Below are 25,511 nucleotides of genomic sequence, written 5' to 3' on the forward strand. Positions count from 1 at the left end.
AAAACTGTGTCCTATTGTAAGAATGGATTCTTATGTGGCTTGGATCTGCGTGGGAATTGGCAAAAGGAAATAAATTAGAATTATGACAGTGAAGTAAATTACCCATCAGCTGGCTACTATTTTTCTCTCCACTTGTGTATATGTCACACACAGAGCTCCTGCTTTACAGAGAATTTGAAAGTTTTTAATTAACAGATGATAATGGGACTTTGTCAAAATATTGATTCAAGGGTGTTTTCTTGCTACATCACTGGTAAGTATTTGTTCAAATGTGCAGGCCCTAGGGGAAATTGTGAAATCAGTGAAGATTATGTCTGATCCCCTCTCCACCCCTTTTCCCACCATACCCTTTCAATTGAGGCATGTGAAGAGGGTAGACTGGGTCCTACGTGAAGACCAAATTTCTGAATGAGAGAATGAAATGCTGATGATCAAATTCAAGTGTAATCTCTCTTCTCTCTTGTCATGTAAACCACATTTCTATTGAAGTCATTCTTCTGTTAATCATTTACTCTGGTAGTTGTTGATTTTAAGCAGAGCCTAAAAATGTTCAGAGCGTAGATAGGGACAGAAATCTCAAGTTTTCATACCTGGTGCTTTTTATTTTGTGATCTGGTAAATTTCAGCATTAGAAGACAAGATTAGGAAATGCACACACAATTCATGAGGTAGGAAAAGAGTAAATAAATATGGTTAATGATACAACCTTTATGTCAGAGGCAGATGAGATGCAAAAGGTGAGGTTATCTTTTATGGGTGCCCTTTTATTTGCTCAAGCTCCCACCCAGAATCCTAGAGCCATCTCTTCCCCCATAGGCTGATTCCAATTCCTCCCCTTGGAAGCACAGAGGTCAAGCTATGCATAAAGGAGATTTATTAGCAGACCAAAGGCTATCAGGCAGTAAGCAAACAGGGAAATCACAGGGGTTCAAAGTTCACCAGTGTCTCGAACAATCATCCCTGATGCTCCCTAGGATTGCCAGATACTTCTAGAATTTGAGCGATATGGAGGCCCTATGAGGTTATTGGCATTGCTTCCTGCGGCCTGGGGCTTGCTTTAGAAGGACTGTCCCAATCACAATTTCTATAGCACTGTTCTCCCTTGAGCCCTGGACACATATCCTGAATGTCCTCAAAAACCACTGCTTGGTAAAAGCCCTCCCTGTTCATTTCTACTTCTTGGTAAAGGCTGCAATCATCTTTATGGTTAGTGCCTCTCTCCAGACACTATTTAGCAAGTCCTCTTGATCTGCTCATGATTGTTTTATTTGGCCATATCTGCTAAGCAAGGGTCTGCCCTCACTTTAAGCTACTAGCTAAACACAGCCTTCTTCTCTTAAGGCTGCTCTACTGGTAACAATTCTGTGGCCTATAAAGATGGGACTTACCCAGGGTCCAGAAGATAAACTATGGGAATTTTGTCTCCAAAATGAGAGAGAAATAAGCTCTTTGTCTGGAGCTTTGTTGACTATTTGGAGCCTGGTTCATGGGGATTGGGCACTCACCATTACCAATTTCATCCTCCAGAATTCTTCAACGGGAGTTCAGCGTCCTTTCCGCCAGGGAACCCAAGAGTTCGTGGATTCCCAGGTCGTCCTCGATTGTTACCCAATGTATTACCATTAAGGGATAGGCAAATCATCTGGAAAGCAGTATAAAGAGAATTAATCCAGGGATTTGGGAGTCAGTTATAGTTGGAGAGCTACTTATTGTAAGCAAATTTCTCAGCCTCTCTAAGCCTCAGTTTCCTTTTCTGTTAAATGGTGGTACTAGCAGCTCCTATTTCATGGCTTTGTTGTGAAGATAAAATGTGATAATGGATATACAGTACCATAGCCTAGTACTTGGCTCAGCATTCAATAAATGTTAGCTTTTATTAGTTACTAGCATCAGTACATGTGGTGAGAGCCCCCACTCCATCCCAGTTGTTGGCTTATAGTCACTTTTCTAGAAGTAAAAGTGTTGAGGTGCCCTGCTTTGCTTCACCATTGTCCTCTAAACTAATCAAAATAAGAAAGAAACAAAAAGAATGTTTCTCAATGAGGACCTATGATGTGTTTTCTTCTCTCTTTCCCTTTTTCCCTTAAATGATGGGAAAACCAGGGACTTTGTTCTCCCTCAGTACTTCAACTGCCTAACTTTTCAAATTTCTAATCTTTTATTGTCTGATAGTGTTTTCCTTCTGTAACCCTGCCATGCTAACCAACCTATCCCATTTGAGATAGAAATGAGTTAAAGTAATTAATGATTGTTAAGTGCTTTTAAAATACAAAGGAGTCTATAAATGCCAAGAGTCATTATTGCCTTCCAGTATAACGAAACAGTGTAATAAAAATGGATCATAAAATCTCTTTGCTACCATGGCCACTACTCTTTTTGCCAGTTAAAATTTACAATTAAAGCCTGTTTGTTCTAAGCACTGAGGGACATGAAAACAATCTGGTCATTTTCTAAAGTAGCCGTCCCTAATCAATTGAACACAGAATGACTCTAGAGACATCAGCAATACATTTTGCAAAGTCCATATGAGAACAACGCATCATGATCACTTTCAGTTTCTAATGATATCACTGACTCCCGCCACGAAGCTCTTCTTCTGCAATGAATATGCTGTTTACATCTCTCCTGCATGTATTAGTTAGTTTATGTCACTATCAGGTGTTTGTTCTTATGCACCATGCATCATAGCATCAGGACACTGGACAGAGAGGATAAATAATCCAGGTAACCCTGGGTTAGGTAGATGGCAAAGAGTAAATGCATTTTAAATTTAGATGAAACTATTTGATCAACTTAAAGTGAGAGCTATTTGCTATTTTTCCTATTATAATTTCAAATAGGAATCCCAAATAGCATTTTAAACTAGCCAGGTATAACTGCCGTACCTGGAAGCCCACCTATTTCTTTGTATCGAGAAAGCTTGGGAACTTGAGTAGCGTTCTACAAATGATTAATACATATGGAGGGATGCAAAGAGTTGGTTTCCATTAGAGGGTCTGAACATATTCATGACCAGGATTCAGGGTTGTTTTGCAACCAAATTCATATAAAAGTGTTTAACAATTTTGAAATTGACCACAATCTTCCGAACATTCTGTGCTATTTTGTTCTTTTTCATCCCAACACTGCCCTTTGATGTGACAAAGCAATGTTGGCACCTGACACTATTCCTTAACTTTATTAAGTGAGTATGATTAAAAGTTATTTGCGTTCAATAATTTGCTTATCTGTTTCTTTGATTGTGCTTTCTCTTTTCATCAATACCAATTTTAGCTTCATTTAATTAAAGTGGTGAAATAATTAGATAGATAAGAGATTTAAAGTAAAACTGATGCATCAACCTTGCTAAGTCCCTAAGGCCTCCTGGAATATTAACTTCCTTTATCACTGTTCTCCCTAAGGTTCACCTTGATTTTTATATGCATTTTAACTTTGGAAGGGTACTGAGGAAGTTATTAAAATCAACAAGAAGTGTCAAAAGGCAAGTAAACTTAAAATGCTTCAATATCTAATTTTATAGGAGGAATTCCATAAATATTATGACTTGCTGACATATGTAGAAGTTTTATATACAATGAGAAACTGGGTCAAAAATGATCGTTTAAAACTACTTGTTAGATAAAAGGAAAGACCTTAGGCTATGCATTTATTAAGCTTTTAATGTAAGCAAAGCACCTCCTTTACTAGATTCTTGAGAGGTCTGAGATCATAGAGTATTAGACATAGATGGACCCTGAATATCTTAGTCCAACTCTCTCTTCCAGAGGACCAGACAGTACAGTGACTTTCTCAAAATCAGGTAAAGGAGAGAGAAAAAGAGAGAAAGCAAGTGAGAGAGAAATAGAAAAATGACTTCTAGACTCTTAGTGAAAGCTCTTTCCATTACTGATTGACAGAAAAGGAGAGGTTTCCACTCCCCAGCATCCAAAATCCCCTCCAGTTCTCATTGTGAGTCTTAGTGTAGAATCTTAGCGCAAAAATCTCCCCTCCCTCTCTCCACCCCCTATAAAGCCAGGGCATGGGCACATGATCCAGCAGATGCTCTGACCTGGGGCTTTGAATCCTGAAGGACTAAAGAAAAAGAGCCAGGGAGATGAGATTTACCATGCTGTAATCTACCAGCATTTCTGGCTGTGTCCAGTAGCTAGCACTCTTGCCGTGGTGACTGGGCCCAGTGGTGGCTGTGGACTACAGCAAAGTCAGCAGTAACATCCTAACTCAATCTCCTGCAGCCTCACCTCCCTAGTTCCCCTGCCCCTTTGTCCAAGCATATCTCTCCAGACTGTGAATTCTATGAGTTTCCTGGTGGTTTACCACTAAATCCTTTCTTCCCCCACAAGAACTCGGACCAATTCAGAAATTGGTACCACAAAGTGAGCTGCAGGCAACTTACTCTCAGGGAAAAGCCATAAAGTCGGGATTGGTTGACTGACATGAAAACTCTCCCTTAGAAATACAGTGGCAAAACAGCTGATCAGACGATTGCTTATAGTCACCTGGAATGCTGATTGAGAGTATGATTTAAGGAGAATAATATGAGGGGCATGAGGAGTTCAATGATAGCCAATGAGGTGGCTGCTTCTTATAATGAATAGCTTAATGGTGAAAAAAGCCATCTGCCTCAGCTGATCTGAGATGGTCAAAGATAAACTCAGACTTTGGTTTCATCCTGTGTGCTGATGAATTACAATATCAGTGGTATTCACAGCCTTGACAGGTTTCTTAGGTGCATATTGTGGCATTATCTGGGTTAGACTGAAAGCTGGAAAATTGACGTGGAAATATATGAGAGGATTTAGAGGACCCTAAAAATGCTGAACCCTTAATTCTTATTGAATATCCCTTGCCAGCTCAAGAAATCTCTCCTAGCTTGTCTGATGAAACTGTTCTTCCCGTGATTGAAGATGCTCTTTTACCTGAGTAACCTTGCAAGATGAAGCCAGTTCTCTTCACTCTCCTCCCTCCCCCATCAATTCTCAAGATTGTCATATTTATGCAAGACCCTGGGAGGGGGGTGAAAATGACATTCAAAAGCCAGAGAAGGCCAAAGAACTCCTGGATTTCTAGTTTGTAGTGGAAAAACTCTGGCAAGCATGTCTGGGAATAGAGTATAAGGATGCTTGATCAAGGATGAGAAATGTAATTTTGGATTGGTCTGGATCCAACAATTCAAAATTCACTGTAGATGGAGCAGCTATATTGAATCCAAGGGGTGAAGAAGGGAAATTCTCCTGATGGGCAAAACTTCAAGCAGCACACCTCACTGGTATTTTACCTGGAGGGAGAGAAGCCCTGAGACATGGATCTGTACCAATTCATGAGCAGTGGTTAATGGTTTGTTCAGATGATTAGGAGCATGGAAAGAACAAGATTAAAGACTGGAGACAAGGAGGTTTCAAGAAAAATGTGAGTGGACTTCTCAGAAGGTGGAAATACTGATGTCCCTTGTGATGCACACCAAAAGGTACACAGTGCGCGAGGGTCTTTATGTCTGTCTTATTACTCTATACATTAAAAAATGTTACACTGCATTTTAGGGACATAAATATAAATGTTTCCTGTATGATTAGCAGCTGAAAAAAACCAACATTGTATTGAGAAAAATACATGTTCAATGAAGTTTAGGTATTAACAGCCCAAGGGGTTTAGGTGTTCTATCAGGAAAATATTGATTAGGACATTCTATTAGATGGGCTTATATATTTTGTTTGGCTGCCTAGTATTTGAACCTCCAACTAGATTTGAGGATCTTAGTCCTGCTCTCTTGTATAAAGATCTAGAGAGATAAATGGACCTTCCTAAGATTAGGAAATGAGGGAGAGAAGACAGAGAACTGCAAATTAAAACCCAATCTCTGTACACTTGTCTGATAGTCTTAGGACTGCAGATTAATAAAGGAGATTTAGGAGTTCATTTGTTAATGGAGATTTGTCTTTTTTCAGAGAAGACAGAGAACTGCCTTGTTTTTGAGCTCTTTCCGAATATCTATAAATCCCCAAATGTGTGAATCTTGAAAGAAGGCAGCAGCCCACTTCCCACCAGGGAAGCCAAAGGAGGCCATATTCCCTCTCCTCACCCCTTGGCAAAGAGTGTGAACTAGCAGGTGAACTAGCTTCAGCCAATTGGATGCTCCCACCCAAGACTTGGCTCTCGAGATGTGACCGAAAAGACAAAGGGAAAAAGGGATTAGAAGAATGGAGAAAGCAGTGGCTGCACCCAGCAGTGGTGTCCTAGCCAGGTTGCTCCTACTGGGTAGCCTTGCTTGAGCTCTGCCTTTTTTTTTTTTTTTTTTGCTGAGGAAGATTAGCTCTGAGCTAACATCTGTGCCAATCTTCCTCTATTTAGTATGTGGGTTACCACCACAGCATGGCTGAGAAGTGGTGTGGGTCCATGCCCAGGATCCGAACCCACAAACCCAGTCTGCCAAAGCAGAGCATACAGAACACCAGGCCATGGGGCCAGCCCCGAGCTCTCTGTTTTTGTTTTGAGCCTCATTCCCAGTCTTCCCACTGATTCTGTGCACTAGCTGATAGCCTCAAGTGCTCCATATCTACCTAGGAAAGATGATTTGCATGGGCGACATCAATGAGCTCTCATGTCTTCTGGCTTCTGGTTAGATTTGGCCTTGGAATCCCAGCTAGAGAATGGAGAAAGGTAGTAAAGTGAAGTCAGAATATTTATTCTCCTTGTTTCCTATGAGGTCACCTTGAGTTGGCTGTTCCTCGCTAGAAATTCACTGTTCTTCTCAAGGTGGCCTATTCACAATTCTCTTCTTCCAAGTTCTAATAAGCTCTCCATCCCTTCACTTCTTTGGGCCAAGGGATAGTAACAGCTCCACTTCTGTTAGCCCTGGGTCCTTGCACTATGCCTTGTGTTGCCCCAACCCCCTTCCAACCCTTTGAAATTAGCTCCTTTGTAAATAAACCCTTCTAAAATTATCCTAATAAGAGGGTGTCATCTGTTTGTCAGAAACCTGACTGGTATGCCTCAAGTACATTCATTTTCCAGTTAACTTTGTGCCAAAGAAACCCAACAGACAGCATTCTAAGAGGAGGAGAAAGAAGGAACAAAAGCCCAGAGTTGGAGTCAAAGGTGAAATTTTCAGTGAATAGTAATAAATGAGACTGAATGTAGCCGAGGGACCCTGTTAAGAAAAAGTCACTCATGGAAAGGCACAGATAAAAATAGCTCAAAACACACTTAGAGAGTCTGCAAACCTGATTCCTCATCACAAAGGGCAATGGCTAACAGTTGATGTAAAAGGGAGCTTCTGCTCAGACATACAATTGCTGAACAGTAGGACATTCATTTTTAAGTGTCTGGACAGTCAGTAAGTCCTCCTTCCTTCCCTCCCAATTCCTACAGTGTTTTGCACATAGTAAAATGCACATAGGTTCTTCCGCATCTCCTCCGCAGTTTTCTTCGCTGTCAGCGAGACAGCTGCACCATGTTTGGAATGATGCAGCATGAAAAAGCTGTTAATCTGGCTCCCTCTAGATGCACCAAGTCTAACTGCAGGGCAGCCTCCAGCTTCATTATAGGAGTATGTACAAAGTAATGACATTTTAAAAACACAAACCATGAAATGAATAATGGGAATTAAAATTATTAGGGAAAGTAAATGATATGGAAAGAGCTTACTGAAAGCCAAGCACTACAGGTTTTGTACACATCATCTCATTTACACCGCACAATTCTGCAAATTATAAGTTACCATCCTGATTTAACAGATGAAGAATCAGAGGCAAAGAGTAAGCCACTTGCCCAGATTACTCAGGTAATACGTGATAAAGCCAGAGTTCAAAACTATGCTATCCCAAGCCTATTTTCTAAATTGAAGTGTGTGTCCCTCAGGAGCTGCTCCATACAATCCATCTTGGTGGAGCAAATCAAATATTAGAACTTTTAGCTATGTTTATTTTTTATCTCATCATTTTACATATTTTTTGTGTATGTTTTACAGTGTACATAATATATTACTACAGTAGTACATTTATGTACAAACATGTAAATACACGTGTATTGCTTCTGCTGGGTAGCTTTCCCTGATCTCTGCCTTTATCTTTTCTGAGCCTCATTCCTCAACCTTTTCACTGATTCTGTGCGCCAGCTGATAGCCTCAAGTGCTCCATATCTACCCAGGAAAGCTGATTTGCATGGGCGACATCAGAGCTCTCATGTCTTCTGGCTTCTGGTGGGTTATGAATGAGGATGTGTAATCTAAAAAGTTTGAAGCCCACTGCTCTGTGCTCTTTCAAGAGGCAGTACAGTGTAATTGTTAAGAGCATAGATTCCGGAACCAGACTGTATGTGTTCAAACCTCAACCCTACCACGTTTTAGCTGAGAGATCTTGGGTAATTTAACCTCTCTGTATCTCAGTTTTCTCTTCTGTAATATGCAAATTTAAATAATTAATATATAGAGTGCTTAGACCAATATCTAGCACATAATAAGTGTATGATAATCTAAGCCATTATCATCATGTTACCTGATCCTTCAAAGTAGTCATCCAGGAAATTACCTGGTCATACAACTACTGCCACAGATCCCTCACAACTCTTCTTTTGGCACTGTCTCCTGAGTTAGTGAGCCACGCGAGATCATAAGATCCATTTCTTTATAGTCACCCTTCATTTGTCACCCTGAAGGATATTTTTCTTCTCAAAAATCTTTTTTTTAAATAGTTCTTTCTTTCTTTCTTTTATTTTTTTGCTGAGGAAGATTCACCCTGAGCTAACATCTGTGCCAGTCTTCCTCTATTTTGTATATGGGTTGCTGCCACAGCTTGGCTGCCGACAAGTGGTGTAGGTCCGCACCCAGGAACCAAACCGGGGCCACTAAAGCAGAGCACGTTGAGCTTGACCACTAGGCCATGGGGCTGGCCCTTGAAAATCTTTTATATTTTTCATTATTTTAAGTTTCAAATTATTCTTGGAAATAAATCTATCTTCTTTCTCCCCCCCCCCAAGGCCCCAGTAGATAGTTGTATGTCATAGTTGCACATCCCTCTAGTTGCTGTATGTGGGATGCGGCCTCAGCATGGCTGGAGAAGCAGTGCATCGGTGTGCGCCCGGGATCCGAACCTGGGCCACCAGCAGTGGAGCGCGCGCACTTAACCGCTAAGCCACGGGGCCGGCCCCTATTTTCTAAAATCTAATACAAGTGCAAAGGTTAAGGATTTTCACTTCTGTGACTTTACAAAAACATACCCCACGTTCTGGAGTCTCTCCAAAAGAAGAGGCAAAGCAGGTTCTCAGTAATTTCAGCAATGCTAGACTAAGTGACCTCCCAAAGAAGGGGAAATTTCTAAGTTATGTCTAGCAAAGATAACACTCATATGACTGCAAAAAATAACCATTTTACGGGGGCCGGCCCCATGGCTTAGCGGTTAAGTGCGTGCGCTCCACTACTGGCAGCCCGGGTTCGGATCCTGGGCGCGCACTGATGCACAACTTGTCTGGCCGTGCTGAGGCAGCGTCCCACATACAGCAACTAGAGGAGTGTGCAACTATGACATACAACTATCTACTGGGGTTTTGGGGAGAACAACTATCTACTGGGGTTTTGGGGAGAAAAAGGGAAAAAACAGAGGAGGATCGGCAATAGATATTAGCTCAGGGCCGGTCTTCCTCAGCAAAAAGAGGAGGATTGGCATGGATGTTAGTTCAGGGTTGATCTTCCTGACACACACAAAAATAAATAAATAACCATTTTATTAGAGCATGGTATAATGGCGGGAGTCCAATCGTCAGTGTCCAATAAAACTAGGTTTGATTCCTGGTTCAATGTTTGCTAATAGAATCACTTACAGATCATTAACATCTGTAAAGTGATTCAATTCCTTGCTTGCAGGTTTGGGGTGGGAGATGAACTCAATGAGGTAAAGAGCCAGATGATGCAGTCTTGTAGGCAATTGTTAGGACTTTAGCTTTTATTTGGAGTGAGCAGGGGAACCATTGGAGGGTTTTGAGAAGGGGGAAAGCGTGTCATGCCCTTAAAAGGATTGTTCTGATTCCTGGGTTGTGAATACTGTTAGGATGGCAGCAGGGACACCAACTAAGAAGTGATGGCAGTAGTCCAGGAGAGAGGTGATGGTGTTTTGGAACAGAGAGGTAATAGTAGAGGTGATGAGACATGATGAGTTTACAGATATATTTTGAAGCTAGAACTTTCTGAACATATATTTAAAGGGACAATGTAGGTAAAAGGCCTCAATCAGGTATCTGGTATACAATAAAACCAATAAAGGGACACAATCATTACTACTTTATGCTCAAAACTCGTATAGTAATCAATGGATAGCCAGTTTGTTCAGAATTGGTATGAACTAGGATCTTCTAATATATTTTTTCCTTCCAAACATGTTTTAATTTTTCCTCAATAAGCAGTTGGCATAGTCCTAAGAGCTAGGGTTCTGTAGACAGACAGATATGGGTTCAGATCTTGGCTTTACCTCTTACTGTTTGACCTTGAACAAGTTACTTATCTCTCTGGACCTCAATGTCTTCATCTGTAAAATGGAGAGACTCAGTGAAATATACCCTAGAGAGTTTTATGAGGATTCAGTAAGTTAATGTATGTAAAGTACTTAGAACTGTACCTGCCACATAGTAAATGCTTATTAAATGTTAACTATTATAATTGTCAGCTTCTATTAGTTTTTGGTTTATTATTTTACATATTGAACCCTTTGTTTTAGTTGAAAAAGCAAATTATGTTCATTGTAAAAAATTAAAACCATACAGATATGTATGACTTAGAAATTAGAAGGCCCCTCTAATTCCACATCCCAGAAGGAACTATTATTAAGCAGTGTAGTAAATATTGGTCCAAATTTTTACCTATGTGTATAGCACACCAATCCATATATGCATATATGTTAATTTACTTTTTATAAAATGAGATAATACTCTGCATATTATTTTACAACTTGTTTTTATCACTTAAAATTTGACCTTAGATATCTTTCCATATAAGTATACATAAAACTATTATACTGATTTTCATGGTTGCATTGTATTCTATTGTATGGAAGCCCAATCATTTACTTATTCATTAGCTTATTGAAGTCATTTAGGTGTCTTTAATTTTTTTTTACTCTAGCAAACGATGCTGCAATAAACATCCTTGCACATATATTTTGGTGCAAATTTATGTATTTCTGTAGAAAAAAAATTCTGGAAGAACTTATCTATGGAAGTGGTTATGATGAGTAGGAATTATATGCCTTTTTAAAAATATATATAATTTGTATTGCCAAATTGCCTTTGGAAAGGTCGTACGTTTTTGCATTCCCACAAACTGTGAATAAATGTGCTTATTTCTCCTGCTAAGTGGATCTTGGCAGTCTTTTTAATCCTTGACAATCTAATAAGAAAAATAAATAAATAAATTTTATTGTTTTATTTTCACTTTTGGTAGTAGAGTTGATTCTCTTTTCAAATGTTTGAAATTTGGATTTCTTTTACACAAACTCCCTATTTTTGTCCATTGATTTTTTTTTTTTTGGTTAGGTTCTTTTCATTTATTTTTTCCTTTCCTCCTCTTTAAAATTTGAAAAAGGGAAGCCATTGGCTAGGAGAAAATATTCATAACACATAAACTGATCAAGGACACTAGCACCTTACTCAATAAGTTTAAGCAGTTATCCCTGAAAAGCAAAACAACGTGAATATCCATAGCAGTTTTATTTATTAGAGCTCAACACTGGAAATTATCCAAATGTTCATCAACAGGTAAATGAATAAATAAATTAAGGTATATCCATAAAAAGGAGCAAATTACTGATATACACAATAACATGGCATAATCACAAAAACATTTTGCTGAGTGAAATAAGCCAGACACAAAAGAAATTGTACAAAAGACAAAACTAATCTATGACTGAAGAAAAACCAGAATGGTGTTTTTTTCCTCGGGGGTGAAATTGGGGGAGGGAAATGTTTATCTGGCTTAGGGTAGTGATTACATGGTATAATATATACATCTGTCAAAGCTGATTAAAGTATATACTTTAAGTGGGTGCGTTTATTTTATTTAAATTATGTCAATTAAGTTGACTTAAAAAGAAAAAATGTTTTACTTCTAATTAAAAATATTTCAATTGAGCATTAAAATACAGAAAACAATACAGTCATTCCTTGCTTAATGACGGGGATACGTTCTGAGAAATGTGTCATTAGGCGATTTTATCATTGTGCGAACATCATAGAGTATACTGAAGGGGAACAAAATTTGCCACTCCAACATGTGTCTCTTTAACACGAGGATTATTTTAGGCTGATTATTTTTAAGAAACGAAAGACTCAGAAAGTTTTTCTTATTTCCTCCCCCTTAACTGCCTAGAAGAATTCAGATTAAAAAAAACGTGTCTCGGGACACGAGCTATAACCTTAGCATAACATGAACTAGATGGTAGACAGGGAGGAACATAGAAAAGCCTGTTTGTTGGGCTTCCCTCTGTGTTCTTCTGTTTCAGTGTAGCCCAAACAAACACTTGTTTTCCAAACATTTGCTCCTTTTCACCTACCTGTGAATTGCCTTTCTTCCCTTTGAAGTCCCTGACTCTCCCCACCCCCAACATCTTCTTTTGTCTTTAGCTGAGGATGGTATTTAAGGTGATGGCTTTGGCCATTTTGGCAAGTAACTCTATTTCCCTGAGTGTCTTCCCTGTATATATGTTATTAAACTTGTTTTTCTCCTGTTAATGTCTCGTGTCAATTTAATTCTTAGACCAGCCAGAAGAACCTACAAGAGTAGAGAAAAATTTCTTCCTCCCCTACAGTACTTACACAAACCTAGATGGTATAGCCTACTCTACACCTAGGCTATATGGTACTAATCTTATGGGACCATCATCATATATGGGGTCCATTGTTAACCAAAACATCATCATTTGGCAAATGACTGTATAACAGTCACTCCTGGATCCACCACTCTGACTGAAAAGATGTTAACATTTTGCAATATTTGTTTTAGATCTCTGTTCTTCTTAAAGAAGCAAACCGTTATAGATACTTATGAGGTTTCACCATTCATCCATCCCTCACCCTTCCTTCCTATCCCAGAGGAAATGACTCTCCCTAATATGGTGTACAACATTCCCACAAATGATCATATTCTACACATGTATATCTCTATACAAATAGTCTATTTTTCATGTGTTTACAATTTTTTAGATAAAATAGCATCATATAGAACATATTTTGTAATTTTATTTTTCTCAATATTGTTTTTGAGAATTTCTCATTTCCATACATGTTAAACTGATTCATTTATTATAACTGCTATATGATAGTCCTCTGTGTGAATAAACAGTCTATCCATTCCTCTACTGATGGACATTTAGGTTATTTCCACTTTTTTCTAGGACAAACAATGTTGTGATGAACATCTTCATGTATGCCTCTTTGGGCACAGGTTACCTTTTCAACTTTATTTAGTTTTGGCAAGTTATTTGATAGTTGTTGTACTAATTTACCCTTTCTCCAGCAAGCTTCCTGTATTCCTAAATACTCAAAAACACATAAAGTTATTAATGTTATTATTTTTGCCAATCATATGAGTATAAATTGTCATCTCATTATTACTTATTTTGGATTTTCCTTATTTCCAGTGAAGTTAAACATCTTTTTTATGTTTTTCGGCCTTTTGGATTTTTATCTCTGTGAATGCAATACCCTTTGCCCATTTTTTATCTCCTATATTTTTGTGTTTTTCTTATTTATTTGTTGGTATTCTATACATATTCTGAGTGCTAGATCCTTTATCCATTAAATTACCTATAATTACATTTACCAGCCTTTTCCTTTATTGCTTCTGTAAACTAGTTCTTATGTTTTTCCACAAGTTAAGCCCTTGCTACATAAAGTATAATCCATGGACCAGTAGCATCAGCATCATCTGGGAACTTGTCAAAAATGCAAATTCCTAGGGCCCACCTTAGATCTGCAGAATCAGAATCTGAATTTTAAGACCACTAGATGATGTGTATGCACATTGAAGATTGAAAAATACTGGATTAAATGATTAAGAAAAGTGCAAAATTTCTTCCCTGGGGGTAATAGCTCAGAGGTCCCCACTTGCCTTCTTTTTCTTCTTTATAAATAAAACTCCCTGGCTTTAAATCTGTGCGTCCTCAGTTCATATATCCTGGAGCTGCACTACAAAATTTCAGAAATCAAAGAAGCCATTAGAATCTGATTTGTAAATTTGGATATTTATGGGATTTTATAGTGGAGTTTTCAAAGTGGAGACACATCAGTTTATCTGATTCCAAATAGAGAAATAAACATCAATGGCAGCTGCATTGTAGTGCAACTCAAAATTCAGGCCTCGGAAGTTTTGTTGAATGCTGTCAAAGAACTAGTTCAGCTAGGAGGCATAAGCCATCAAATGTCTTCCTTGTTCATACATGCCTCTATTTTTAGTTGACACAAAATGCCCCAGAAATGAATAACAACTCAAATTAATAGGGGAAATTGCCAAGTGTTGTACATGTTGTCAGATGGGTGATGACTTCTGTGTATCAGCATGATTTCCTGAGGAGTATATGAGTGGTTGGCCATGTAGGAAGGGGGCACTAAAAGAGCATACAACTATAAGCCAAGAATCATAAAATTATACCTTAGAACTCTCTGCCTTTTCTAACACAAGGGAGGTGATTCCACAGTATGAAACCATCTAGCTATAGGGATTGTGGTGAGGTATTTACTACTCACTGAATGTCACGGGTGCTCCCATATTTCCCAGCCCCTCTGCAGTGTGCAGGGGCACAGAACACTGGATCTGGCAAATGGGTTGTGAGAAAGAGAAATGTGTCACCTCTGGCCTGAAACATTTAATTTCCTGCTCCCTCTCTCTCTTGCCCTGCTACAGCAACCAAAGGGGTCAGGAGTCACATATGGTGTAGCTACAAGATAGTTGAACCTCCGTCAGTAGCCTGGGCCCCTGAGTGACAAGATGGAGCAGATCCCTGCACTGACCCACATTGGACATGTAGCATGAGTGAGAAAGAAACTTTGTGGTTTGTGCCAAATTACTGAGATTGGGGTGTTGTTTGCCTTGCAGCATAGCCTGGGCTATGCTGACTACTACAATAAGCATAGCCAACTCTGCCTTATTAATAATAGCTAACTGTTGAGTGCTACTTTATTCCAGGCACTAAGCTGTAAATTCTAATGCATTACCTAGTATCTCACAATGACCTTCTGAGACAGACAATAGTATTATTATATATTATTGATATATATGATATAAATATATACCATATATGTCATATAATATATAGATAATGTCTATATGTAGATATAGATATATCATATATATCAGTAGTATATTGTGAAAGGAGGCTTGTTACGCTAGAAGTAGTCTCTCCTTCTAGCTATGGCCAATCCCTCCATGTGAGATCTGGATGCTATTTCTTCCTCCCTTACATTATTGATTATTTCTTCACTCTTCTGAATCTATATTTTCTCCCCTTCTATTCAGTTTCCCCTCAGCATTCTCAAGTTTCTCCAAGCTTAACAAAAGTCCTCCAACCAACTTCTGTCCTCCAACTATTATCTCCCCTCCTCTCCTATCCCATCTCTATCTCCTATCAGTAAAGCATTCATCCTCACTTCTTTCCCTCAGCCCCTCCCACTCTGTAACTACTCCAATATTGTTTCTTCTTCCATCACTCTACCAAAGAGCTCTTTTCAACACTGCTAATGATCTCTGCATTGCTAAATTTAATGAGCATTTAGTTTTCACCTTACTTCATTTCTCCGCATCACATGATGCGGAGCTGACCACACCCTCCTGTTGAAACAATATTCCATAGGCACTTCCTCTCTGGTCACTCTATCTCATTTTCAGCTTCATCATCTGTTGCCGGGTCATTAAATTTTAGCCTTCGTCGTGACTCTTCCTAGCTTCTCTTTTCTTCTCATTCTATGGCCACTTTCCAGTCTTTCCCCTAACAGTCTTTCCCAAGGCTGCTATCACTACACAGACCTAGGCATCCCCCAAATATGCACCTCCATCTGGGGCTTGTGCTCCCCAATTGCCAGCTCAGCTCAGCACCTCCACTTTGATGTCTTAGTGTGCTCAAGGCTGAACTGTCATGTTGTCCTCACCCAACCTACCTAACTCTAACCTCTCCTGCTCCTTCCTCAGTCTTCCCCATCTCAGTAAATGGTGTCACCTTCCCCCTATTTGCTTATCTCAGAAACCTGGGAGTAGAGCTGCATTAATACCTTGGGGAGTGCTCAGCACCAAAATGTGCTTTACTATATTTTGAAATACAAAACAAACTAAAGCATGTCATAACTAAAATAAGTCTTCAAAAATTCTGATTTTCCCATAGTGACTATAACGATGCTTTTAAAAAGAATATCCAATCCTTTCCAAAATAGCTTAGGGCCCCTTCTTTGCTGTTGCTCTAAGAGCTACTTGGTAGTCCTGCCCTGCCTAGGAGTCAACAGTCAGGTACTGTTTGCTGTTGATTCTACCTCCTAAAACATTTTCAAATCTGCCTGCTCCTCTTTGGTACCAGTGCACCGTATTCCAAGCCAGTGTGACTTCTTGTCCGAATTTCTGCAGTAGCCTCTGAAACCTCCTCCCTGCTCCAATTTATTCCCCACAAAACAGCCAGGCAGAATAATTCCAGAAATACACATAAGTGACCCTATCAATCCACTGCTTAAAAACTCTCAGTGGCTTCCCATTGTCCTCAGGATAAAATCTGAGACCCTTAACAGGTCCGAGACCCTTAACAGGTCCAAGACCCTGCCGCCTTGCCATGAGCCAGTGTTACCTCTTTGAGCTCTGGAAAGAGCCAAGCTCCTTACAAGCCTTTGCTCATAAGGATCTACTCTCTGTCCAGAGCTCTCTCACCCCTTCCAGTTTCTCCTTCTTCAGTTCTTAGCTTTAATGTCCTTTCTTCAGATAAGCTTTTCTTAACCTCTCACACCAGGTCAATGCTCCTTGTTAAACACTGTCTTAGTAACCACCACTTTGCTTTGTAAGTAAATGATTTTTTGTATATTGGATAGTTTAATCTCCCCTCCCAATTTTAATGCAAACTCCCTATAAACGTCAGTAACACGCTCTAGTACACAGGAATTCAGGTATCCTTGAATCCAGCTTTGATTCTAGAGCCCATGCCCACAACTACCACGTGTACACATATATCTACTCATCCTAGAAGATGGCTTTTTGCCTCTATTTTATGATTGCCAAATGTTGATGCACGGGAAACTAAGGTTTGACTCTGGAAAAATATAACATCTCTGGGCGAATTCTAGAGCAATGATGTTCTGCTGTTGGTGAATCTCTTTGCGCATGTTCCTGTCAGTAGCAGATTATATACCTCAGCCTTCTCCTTCTGTGGGAGAACACGGGGGACTGTTCAGATTACAAGTGGGACTGGCTAAACAGGACTCCAGCTCTCCCCCTGTATAATCTCCCCTTACAGGGCTGTAGTAGGACTCATTCACTCAATAAATATTTAATGAGCATCTTGTATATGCCAGGTCTTGGTTTAGATATTGCGGATACAAATACGGTTTAGGATGTTTAGCAGAGTGCCTATCTCATTTAGAATTATAGATGGTCACTACTACTAGTATTATTACAGTTGTGTGTCGACGTTTGCCTGTGTCACATAGCTTGTGTGACAGGGTATGTGGTATTTGTGACGTTTGTCACTATCCGGACGCAGTCTCTGCGGGGCCTGGATCTCTGCCAACGCACGCGTACGCATAACGGGGCATCACTGCGCCGCATGGCCGCCCCTCCCCTCCGGGCCACCAGAGGGCGCGCGGCTTCTACCGCCCCGCTCGCTGCGTCTGCGCCTGCGCCGCGCCAGCCGCCCGGCCTCCGCTCCCCTCCCCCCGACGCCCGCTCCGCCCCGCCCCGCCCCGCGCCCTAACGCTCCGCCTCCGTTGCCCCTAGCGGCTGTTTGTTGACTTCCGGGAACGCGGTAGTCGCCGATACTCGGAGTGTAGCTATGGGGGCCGAGGGGGCTTCGGCGGCCCGCGTCGGGGCTGAGGCGCTGCCTTAGGCCCCACCGGTTCGTCCCCGCCGCCTTCCCGGCCCAGGCGCAGGCTCCTTGTACCGTCCTCGGCATGGAGGAACCCGAGGAGGTGGTGCCCGGTGAGTCGCGCCCGCGGCGGTGGCGGCGGGCCGGGAGGGAGGGTCCGCTGGCGGGCGGGCGGCTAGGCCCCGCCTCCGGGCCAGCCCCGTCGGGGGACAGGCCCAGGCCGCGGCCGCCGGACTAGGGCCGGAGCCTGGGCCGCGACCTCGCCAATGACTGAGGGGAGAGACGGGATGGGGGACAACAAAGAAGGTGGTGCCTGTCTTTCTTCTTTTTAAATAAACTTTCGATGAGTTTCTCGAAGGCAAGGGCAGTCTTTACCTCCCTATAAACGTCCCAAATTACCTCCTTCGAAGTCCCCCAGGACCCAGTTATGTATTGAATGCAGTAGAGTGGGTGACCGGGGGGCGTGGGGTAAAAGAGGATGGGGAAAACGACTTGGGGAAAAGAGATGAAGAGGGAGCGCCTTACCGAATTTTTTTAAAGACTTTTTCACCTGAGCTCCAGAAATAATTTGACATTGTGACCCGGTACCGCATACATACTGTGGAACACAAATAGACGCTCGTGAAGCAGTACTTACTCTAACACTTGGGATACGCTCAGATCTTTTCTATAATACATTCCTTTCAAAATGGTAATCTTGACCCACTAAATTGATTTTCTGACCCACTAATGGGTCATGACCAACAGTTTGAAAAAACACTGGATTAGAGCGGAATCATGCATTCGCTGAAAGATATATTGCGTTTTCTGCCATGCTCTTGGCTCAGATATGATTAGATTCCGGAGTTCACGGCTTAGTGAGAGATACAAGAAAGTAAACATGATAATACTTTTGACAGTAGATGCTAGGGGGCCAGAGCAGAACCACTAAACCCTGGCTTGTGGTGAGGTTATCAGGGAAGGCTTCCTGCGGAGGAGCAGGACAGAACAGTTAAAATTATTCATTCTAGAAAAACCGAGAGTCTGTTCTGGCCTCCCAGATCTCAATTATCAGTTTGAACTGACACGCCTCATAATTCTTCTCAAAAGTTTTTCATAGTGACTAGTTTCTTGCACATTAATATTTATTGTTAATACTTATGTTTGCTATGTTTTCCTTTCTGCTACCCTTTAGTTTCTTTATGTGTGATCATCTTCCTTGAGATTTCCTCAAAAGCTGGATCTGGTCTCCTATTTGGGAGGGAGTGTGTGTGTGTTTAAATGGTTATTGGGAACTGATGGGGTTTTTTGGTATCTCTCCAAAATGGTACTGCACCAAAACAGTTTGTGAATACTATTCAGATCAAGTAGTATTTACTGACTTAATTTAAGAATGTTAAATCTCCACATCCTGCATCCTCATGATGCTAATGATGAAACTCAATACTGTCCAATTTCTGTGTGTGGAGAGAAGCCCTCAGTCAGGGGCTGGACCATGAGGTATTAACCAGAGTGAGTGGGCACTGATTGTATCAGCTCATTCAAGGGAGCAGATGGTCTACCTGGTGACAGCAGGACTATTAGTAATTGAGGACTGCCTTCCTTGTGATAGTGTATTTCTTATTACACCAGTAAATGAATAATACATATTTAATTTATTAGATTTCATAAATAAAACTAGAATGAAGTCTGAGCAGTAAGACTGAATTAAGGTGGAAGAAGGAGGGTGTAAACAGTGCTAGAGTGGAGACAAAGGTGTCATGAGACAAGGAATCTGTATAGGTAAATTACTGAAAAAATATTTGAGTAACAGGCAACATAGTAAAAGTAGTAAAATGGAAACTGTCATTTGTTTGCAGATTCGGGTGCTGTGTTTACGTTTGGAAAAACTAAATTTGCTGAAAATACTCCCAGCAAATTCTGGTTTAAAAATGATATACCTATATATCTTGCGTGTGGAGATGAACATACTGCTATTGTTACAGGTTAGTATTAAAATCCTAAATGAAGATAGTCATACTTAGAGAATCCTAAATATGACAGATGTGCTGTGTTTGAAACATGTTGAAAATATACAGAAAGTGTTGTTTTACTTTGCCAGACAATTCTTGACAAATTGATTCATCAAGAGTGTCTTTTAAATTTTAAGTTCCCTTAGTATACTTAAATGATTTTCTATACACACTACTTTCTCGGAATAAATCTATTTTAATATGTCTATATAACCAAAAAAATGGTACTGTATAATCTTAGAAACTCTTTACACCTAACAGAATCTGGCTATATGTAGATGGACAAAGTAACCTGTTTCAACATGGAAAACCAATGACAGCTTTTAAGTATAGCTATTTTATTGCTTTGTGATGGCTTCATCTCACATTACTTTATGTTGAAAATGCTTCAATTTATTATTTCTTCTTTCTTCCCACCAGGAAATGGTAAACTTTACATGTTTGGCAGTAACAACTGGGGCCAGTTAGGATTAGGATCAAAGTCAACTGTTAGCAAGCCAACGTGTGTCAAAGGTTTGGGGTCTTTTCTTTATCACTTTAAATACTTAAAAAATATATAAAGTACTTTTATATTGATTGTGTAGTTCTTTATTATCCTATTATAAATAATAAATCCTTTAGGTATTTATTTTCTGATATTTACTTGAATATTATTGGCATTTAACTTTATTTTTTATGATATTCAGAACTACTTTTATATGTTAGAGTCTAAAAATCACATTGATTTTAGACTCAGAGACCACAAAGGAAGTAATGATTCTACAGTATTGCACTTGAACATCCTTTTTTTTTGGCCTGTTTGTAAACCTACTTTAATATTACTATTATTGTATATCAGAGAGCAAACAATATAATGTTAGAATTTTTTTTGTGTGTGAGGAAGATCAGCCCTGAGCTAACGTCCATGCTAATCCTCCTCTTTTTGCTGAGGAAGACCAGCTCTGAGCTAACATCTATTGCCAATCCTCCTCCTTTTTTCCCCAAAGCCCCAGTAGATAGTTGTATGTCATAGTTGCAGGTCCTTCTAGTTGCTGTATGTGAGACGCGGCCTCAGCATGGCTGGAGAAGCGGTGCATCAGTGTGCGCCCGGGATCTGAACCCGGGCCGTCGGTAGCGAAGTGCATGTACTTAACCACTAAGCCACGGGGCCAGCCCTATGTTAGAATTTTGAGCTCTGTCTCATTTGTTAGAGTTGCAGACATCATGGTTCTAGTAGTTGCTGGTTTTATAAAACACATTTACCCTGCTGTATGTAGTGAGTAGATGTGCTGAACAAAACATCGGGACTAGGGGTTGCTTAGTCATCAGGAAAACAGGACAAAATATTTTAAATCAGAACTGACCCAGAAAATATGGGATGTATAATACCTTTACAAAGCTTTCTCACCATTATGTGCAAAGCTTCTGTTTGATTATGACTTGTGAACATCAACTAAGCTTGAATGGCGATGGAGATTCCTTGGATGTAACAAGAGTAGTATTCTTTATCTTCCTAGCCAAATTTTTAATTTCAGCTCAAAATTTCAGTGTAATTTATCATGTCTGTGCTATTTATAGATATTGTTATGGAACTTTTAAAGTATTTCATTTGGTCAAAAAGTATTTGTTGAGGACAGTCTACTAAGCCCTTGGGTTTATTCGCAGTGCCTATGATCCTTACTCTCCAGCATCTAATAGCTGAGTGAACGGGATTGTCTAGACTAGGAGATCCTTGAGACCAGGGACTCTGTCTGAATGATCTTTGCAGTCTCTATGCTAAGCACTTAGGAGATGTTCTGTAAATATTTTTTGAATATGTAAATGAATGAATTGAGAACTGTAATGTGGGTGTATGCCTATGAATATTAGACTTACAGTATTTCATTGCATGAAGTAGGTGGTCTTGATGCTGGTGATGGCAAGATTAGGGAATAGATCAGGTTGGTGAGGAGGCAACATAACAATGCAGTGGATCTCAACATATGTTAATTACCTGTGGAGTTTTTAAAAATATATAGATGGGCCAGCTCCGGGGCTTAGCGTTTAAGTGCGCGTGCTCCGCTACTGATGGCCTGGGTTCGGATCCTGGGCGCGCACCGACGCACCGCTTGTCCGGCCATGCAACTAGAAGGATGTGCAGCTATGACATACAACTATCTACTGGGGCTTTGGGGGAAAAAAAAATATATAGATGCCTATGTCTTACTTCAGATCTACTGACTTAGCTTCTCCATGGGTGGGGCTGAGATATCTATATTTTTCTCAAAGCTCCAGTGGTTATGATACACAACTAGTTCTGAAAACTTTTGGTTTGTTTGTTAAGAACATTGACTTTGGTGTCATACAGGCCTGGGTTTAAATCTCAGTGCTACCACCTAGTTACCATTTGACCTGATTATTTATCATTTTCATAACCATAAAATATTTTAATTGTAATATTTTTGTATTTTTAGCTTTAAAACCTGAAAAAGTGAAATTTGCTGCCTGTGGAAGGAACCACACCATAGTTGCAACAGGTATAGTATTCAGTCTGTATGACTTCCTGCCTCATTTGAAGACTGAGGTCTTCCTCCAGTAACCTTTGTGGGTTTGTAAAATTAATAGAAATGGTGCCTTGGCAACAGTAAGATTAGGATTTTTTAAAATGTAAGTGGTTAGCACACTTGTTTGCCTTTGAAAATATGCAGATAAATGTTACATGGCTGCAGAATAAAGCTGCTTTTCTTGGATTATGTCAAGGGACAGCATCTCCTTACCTGTTTTCACACTCCTTGATCTTGCTCTTCCCTCTTCTTTTCTGAGGATGAGTGGAAGCCACTTCCAAAATGCTATTGATGTGAGTTAGCACAACTCCAATCAAAATCCAAACAGGCTTTTTGTGTGTATGTGTGTGTATAGAAATTTACAAGGTGATTCTAAAGTTTATATGGAAATGCAAGAGACCTAGACTAGCCAAAATAATTTTTAAAATAACATAATTGGAGGACTAGCACTGCCTGATTTCAAGACCTACTGTAAAGCTACAGTAATCAAGACAGTGTGCTCTTAGGCAAAAAGATAGACAAAGATTAATGGAACAGAATAGAGTCCAGAAGTAGACCCACCCATATATGCCCAACTAATGTTTGACAAAGGTGCCAAGGCAATTCAACGGAGAAAAAGTAGTCTTCTCAACAAATGGTGCTGGAACAATTAGATGTCCAGGCGCTGACCACCAAGCAGTCTTTCCTACCTCCTTTCCCATGCACACAGGTTCTTCTTTGTTCAGGCTATTATCATTGCCTCGACTCCTCCTCACCTCTCTGCCCTTATTCATACTTTTTCCTTGCTGAAATGTCTTTTCTCTTTCTCTTCTTCAGATTGTTATCTTTAGGATCCAGGATAAGTCTTATTTCTTTCATGGAGCTTTTTGTGACTATTCAACTTTTTACTTATGTAGTTCTCTGAACTGCTTTAGCATTCCACCAACTGTGGTTTGCTCCGTATGTGTTAAATTCTGGTCCAATTCCATGTTAAATGTGGTCCAATTCTGTGTGGCCTTGTAGTATCTTCCATTTGAAAGCTAGTCTTGTTTCCTCAGTTAGGTTTCCTTTTTTTCTAAAATAATATCTAATTTAAAATTTTTGCTTATTCAGGCTGATTTTGCCCTCACTTTCCCCTATAATTTAGCCAGGCTTTAACTTCATGTGGATTTTTATGACAGATATAACTAATTTTTAATATGTATATGTTTTAAAAAATGTTTATTAGTTTAGAGCTTACTGGCAATGTTTATTATCTAAGCATGATATACTTCTTATTTGATTAGAAAGTAAATAACAAACATTTATATAGTGCTTACAATGAGCCAAATGCTGTTCTAAGAATTTTATAAATGTTAACTAATTTAATCTTCATGACAATTCTGTGAAGTAGGCACTATTATTATCCCTATTTTACAGATGAGGAAAATGAGGCACTGAGAGGTTAAATACAGCTTGCCCAAGGTCACACAGCTAATAAGTGGCAAGTCAGAATTTGCACCCAGGAAGTCTGGCTCTGGAGTCCTCTCTCCTAAACACAATGCTATACTGTCTTCCTATTTAGCTAGAAAATTAAAATAATTACACAACATAGAATTTTTATGTTTCTAGTTATATTCTTCTTGAATTTGCCTCATTTTACTTATTTGTTACCTATTAAATCTTGGCTCTAATGGGTATGGAAGTTAAAATTAATGAACCACATCTCTTTTAAAATAGTTTGATTTGGATTATAAATTAATTTGGAAGTTACTTTCCTCTTTTTTGCTCTGAATTAATAAAGTGATGCACGAGCAAGAAAATACATTCCACACATTCTATACATCTCAATTGCTACTTAAACTCTAGAGTGATTTATAAAATCTCACAAAAATGTGTAGCCTTGCTCATTTTGCTTTATAAGTTGTTCACCAAATTATACAATAATGCCAGCTTTCAACTTTCTTCACTGTTAATAGAGGAAATATCTGGTATACACTGGCCTGTCTCATAAAGATGGTGACTATAGTATACTGATGTTTTCTTTTCCATGTGCAGAAGGAGACAAAGTATATGCAGCTGGAGGAAATAATGAAGGACAGCTGGGACTTCGTGACACTGAAGATAGAAATACTTTTCATCTAATTAGTTTTTTTACATCCCAGCATAAGATTAAACAGCTCTCTGCTGGATCTAATACTTCAGCTGCACTAACTGGTGAGATTTTTTTGCATTTCAAGCTGGTACACATCTCTTTCCTTTAGACCAGATTATACCAACTCAGGAAATTGAAGACAGCATTGCTGTTAAATTTTCTTTCGTTGACTATGTGTTTTCAGAAGACGTTTAAAATAGAACTTTAAATCATGTCATACATTACAATTTTATGCTTATTTAGACTTAGATGTAAACATACATTTAGAAGATAATTGTTAAATAAATTCTAAGCTGTGCTGTCCACCTGCTCCTTTAGATATTCTTAAATATTATCTTCATTGTGTGTTCTGAAAGTTATACTTGCAGCTTTAATGAAGTTGCTGTCAGAAGCATCATAGCAATATGTTGGATATATGTTGTTAAAATACAATTTATAATGGTTTTTGCATCTCTCTGCCCTCCCTATCAAAAGCCCATATGAGAAATTTCTTTAAAGTTTGGAGGTAAGATAAACCTGGTCTCACTGAAGAAGCTCCTGGTGTGCTTCTGTGTTCCAGTTGGGGGAGCCATGTAACTTTTGGTGTTGCTCTAGCTGTCGAGAGAGCAGAGTTGGATCTGCAGCTCTCTCCCTTTAGTTCTGTCAGCCATACAGTTAGCATTTTGACATCCTTCTTTGGGTTCTTATTTTCAGTTTTCCTTTTATTTGTCTTATCATTAAACCACTTCAAAGATTAAAAATTTTTAAATTAATTAAAAGGTGAAAGTAAGTCTTGATAATTTCTTTCTAAAATATTTTTCCTAATTTGACTTTTTCTGACATCGAAACCCTTATCAGAAAGAACATAAGTTAGCCTGTT

General features: G+C 39.5%; 1 protein-coding gene across 4 annotated transcripts in view; it reads left to right on the forward strand.

Moving 5' to 3' along the window:
* Positions 1-17,976: 17,976 nt before the first annotated feature.
* RPGR (retinitis pigmentosa GTPase regulator) overlaps positions 17,977-25,511 on the forward strand; it is a 53,523-nt gene continuing 45,988 nt past the window's right edge. Inside the window, exons 1-5 of one of the 4 annotated variants that reach the window (XM_087427050.1) lie at positions 17,977-18,139; positions 19,865-19,990; positions 20,438-20,530; positions 22,450-22,512; positions 24,556-24,714. In XM_087427050.1, the coding sequence (XP_087283176.1) occupies positions 18,112-18,139; positions 19,865-19,990; positions 20,438-20,530; positions 22,450-22,512; positions 24,556-24,714 (469 nt within the window). In that variant the 5' untranslated portion in view covers positions 17,977-18,111. Of the gene's footprint in view, positions 18,140-18,272; positions 18,333-19,864; positions 19,991-20,437; positions 20,531-22,449; positions 22,513-24,555; positions 24,715-25,511 lie in introns of those variants that run through there. The other 3 variants (XM_087427049.1, XM_014791069.2, XM_087427048.1) reach the window with 3 other exon arrangements.

This window comes from Ceratotherium simum, chromosome X (genome assembly GCF_057802395.1).
Source record: "Ceratotherium simum simum isolate JZ-2026a chromosome X, ASM5780239v1, whole genome shotgun sequence".
In the NCBI taxonomy this organism is placed as follows: domain Eukaryota; kingdom Metazoa; phylum Chordata; class Mammalia; order Perissodactyla; family Rhinocerotidae; genus Ceratotherium; species Ceratotherium simum.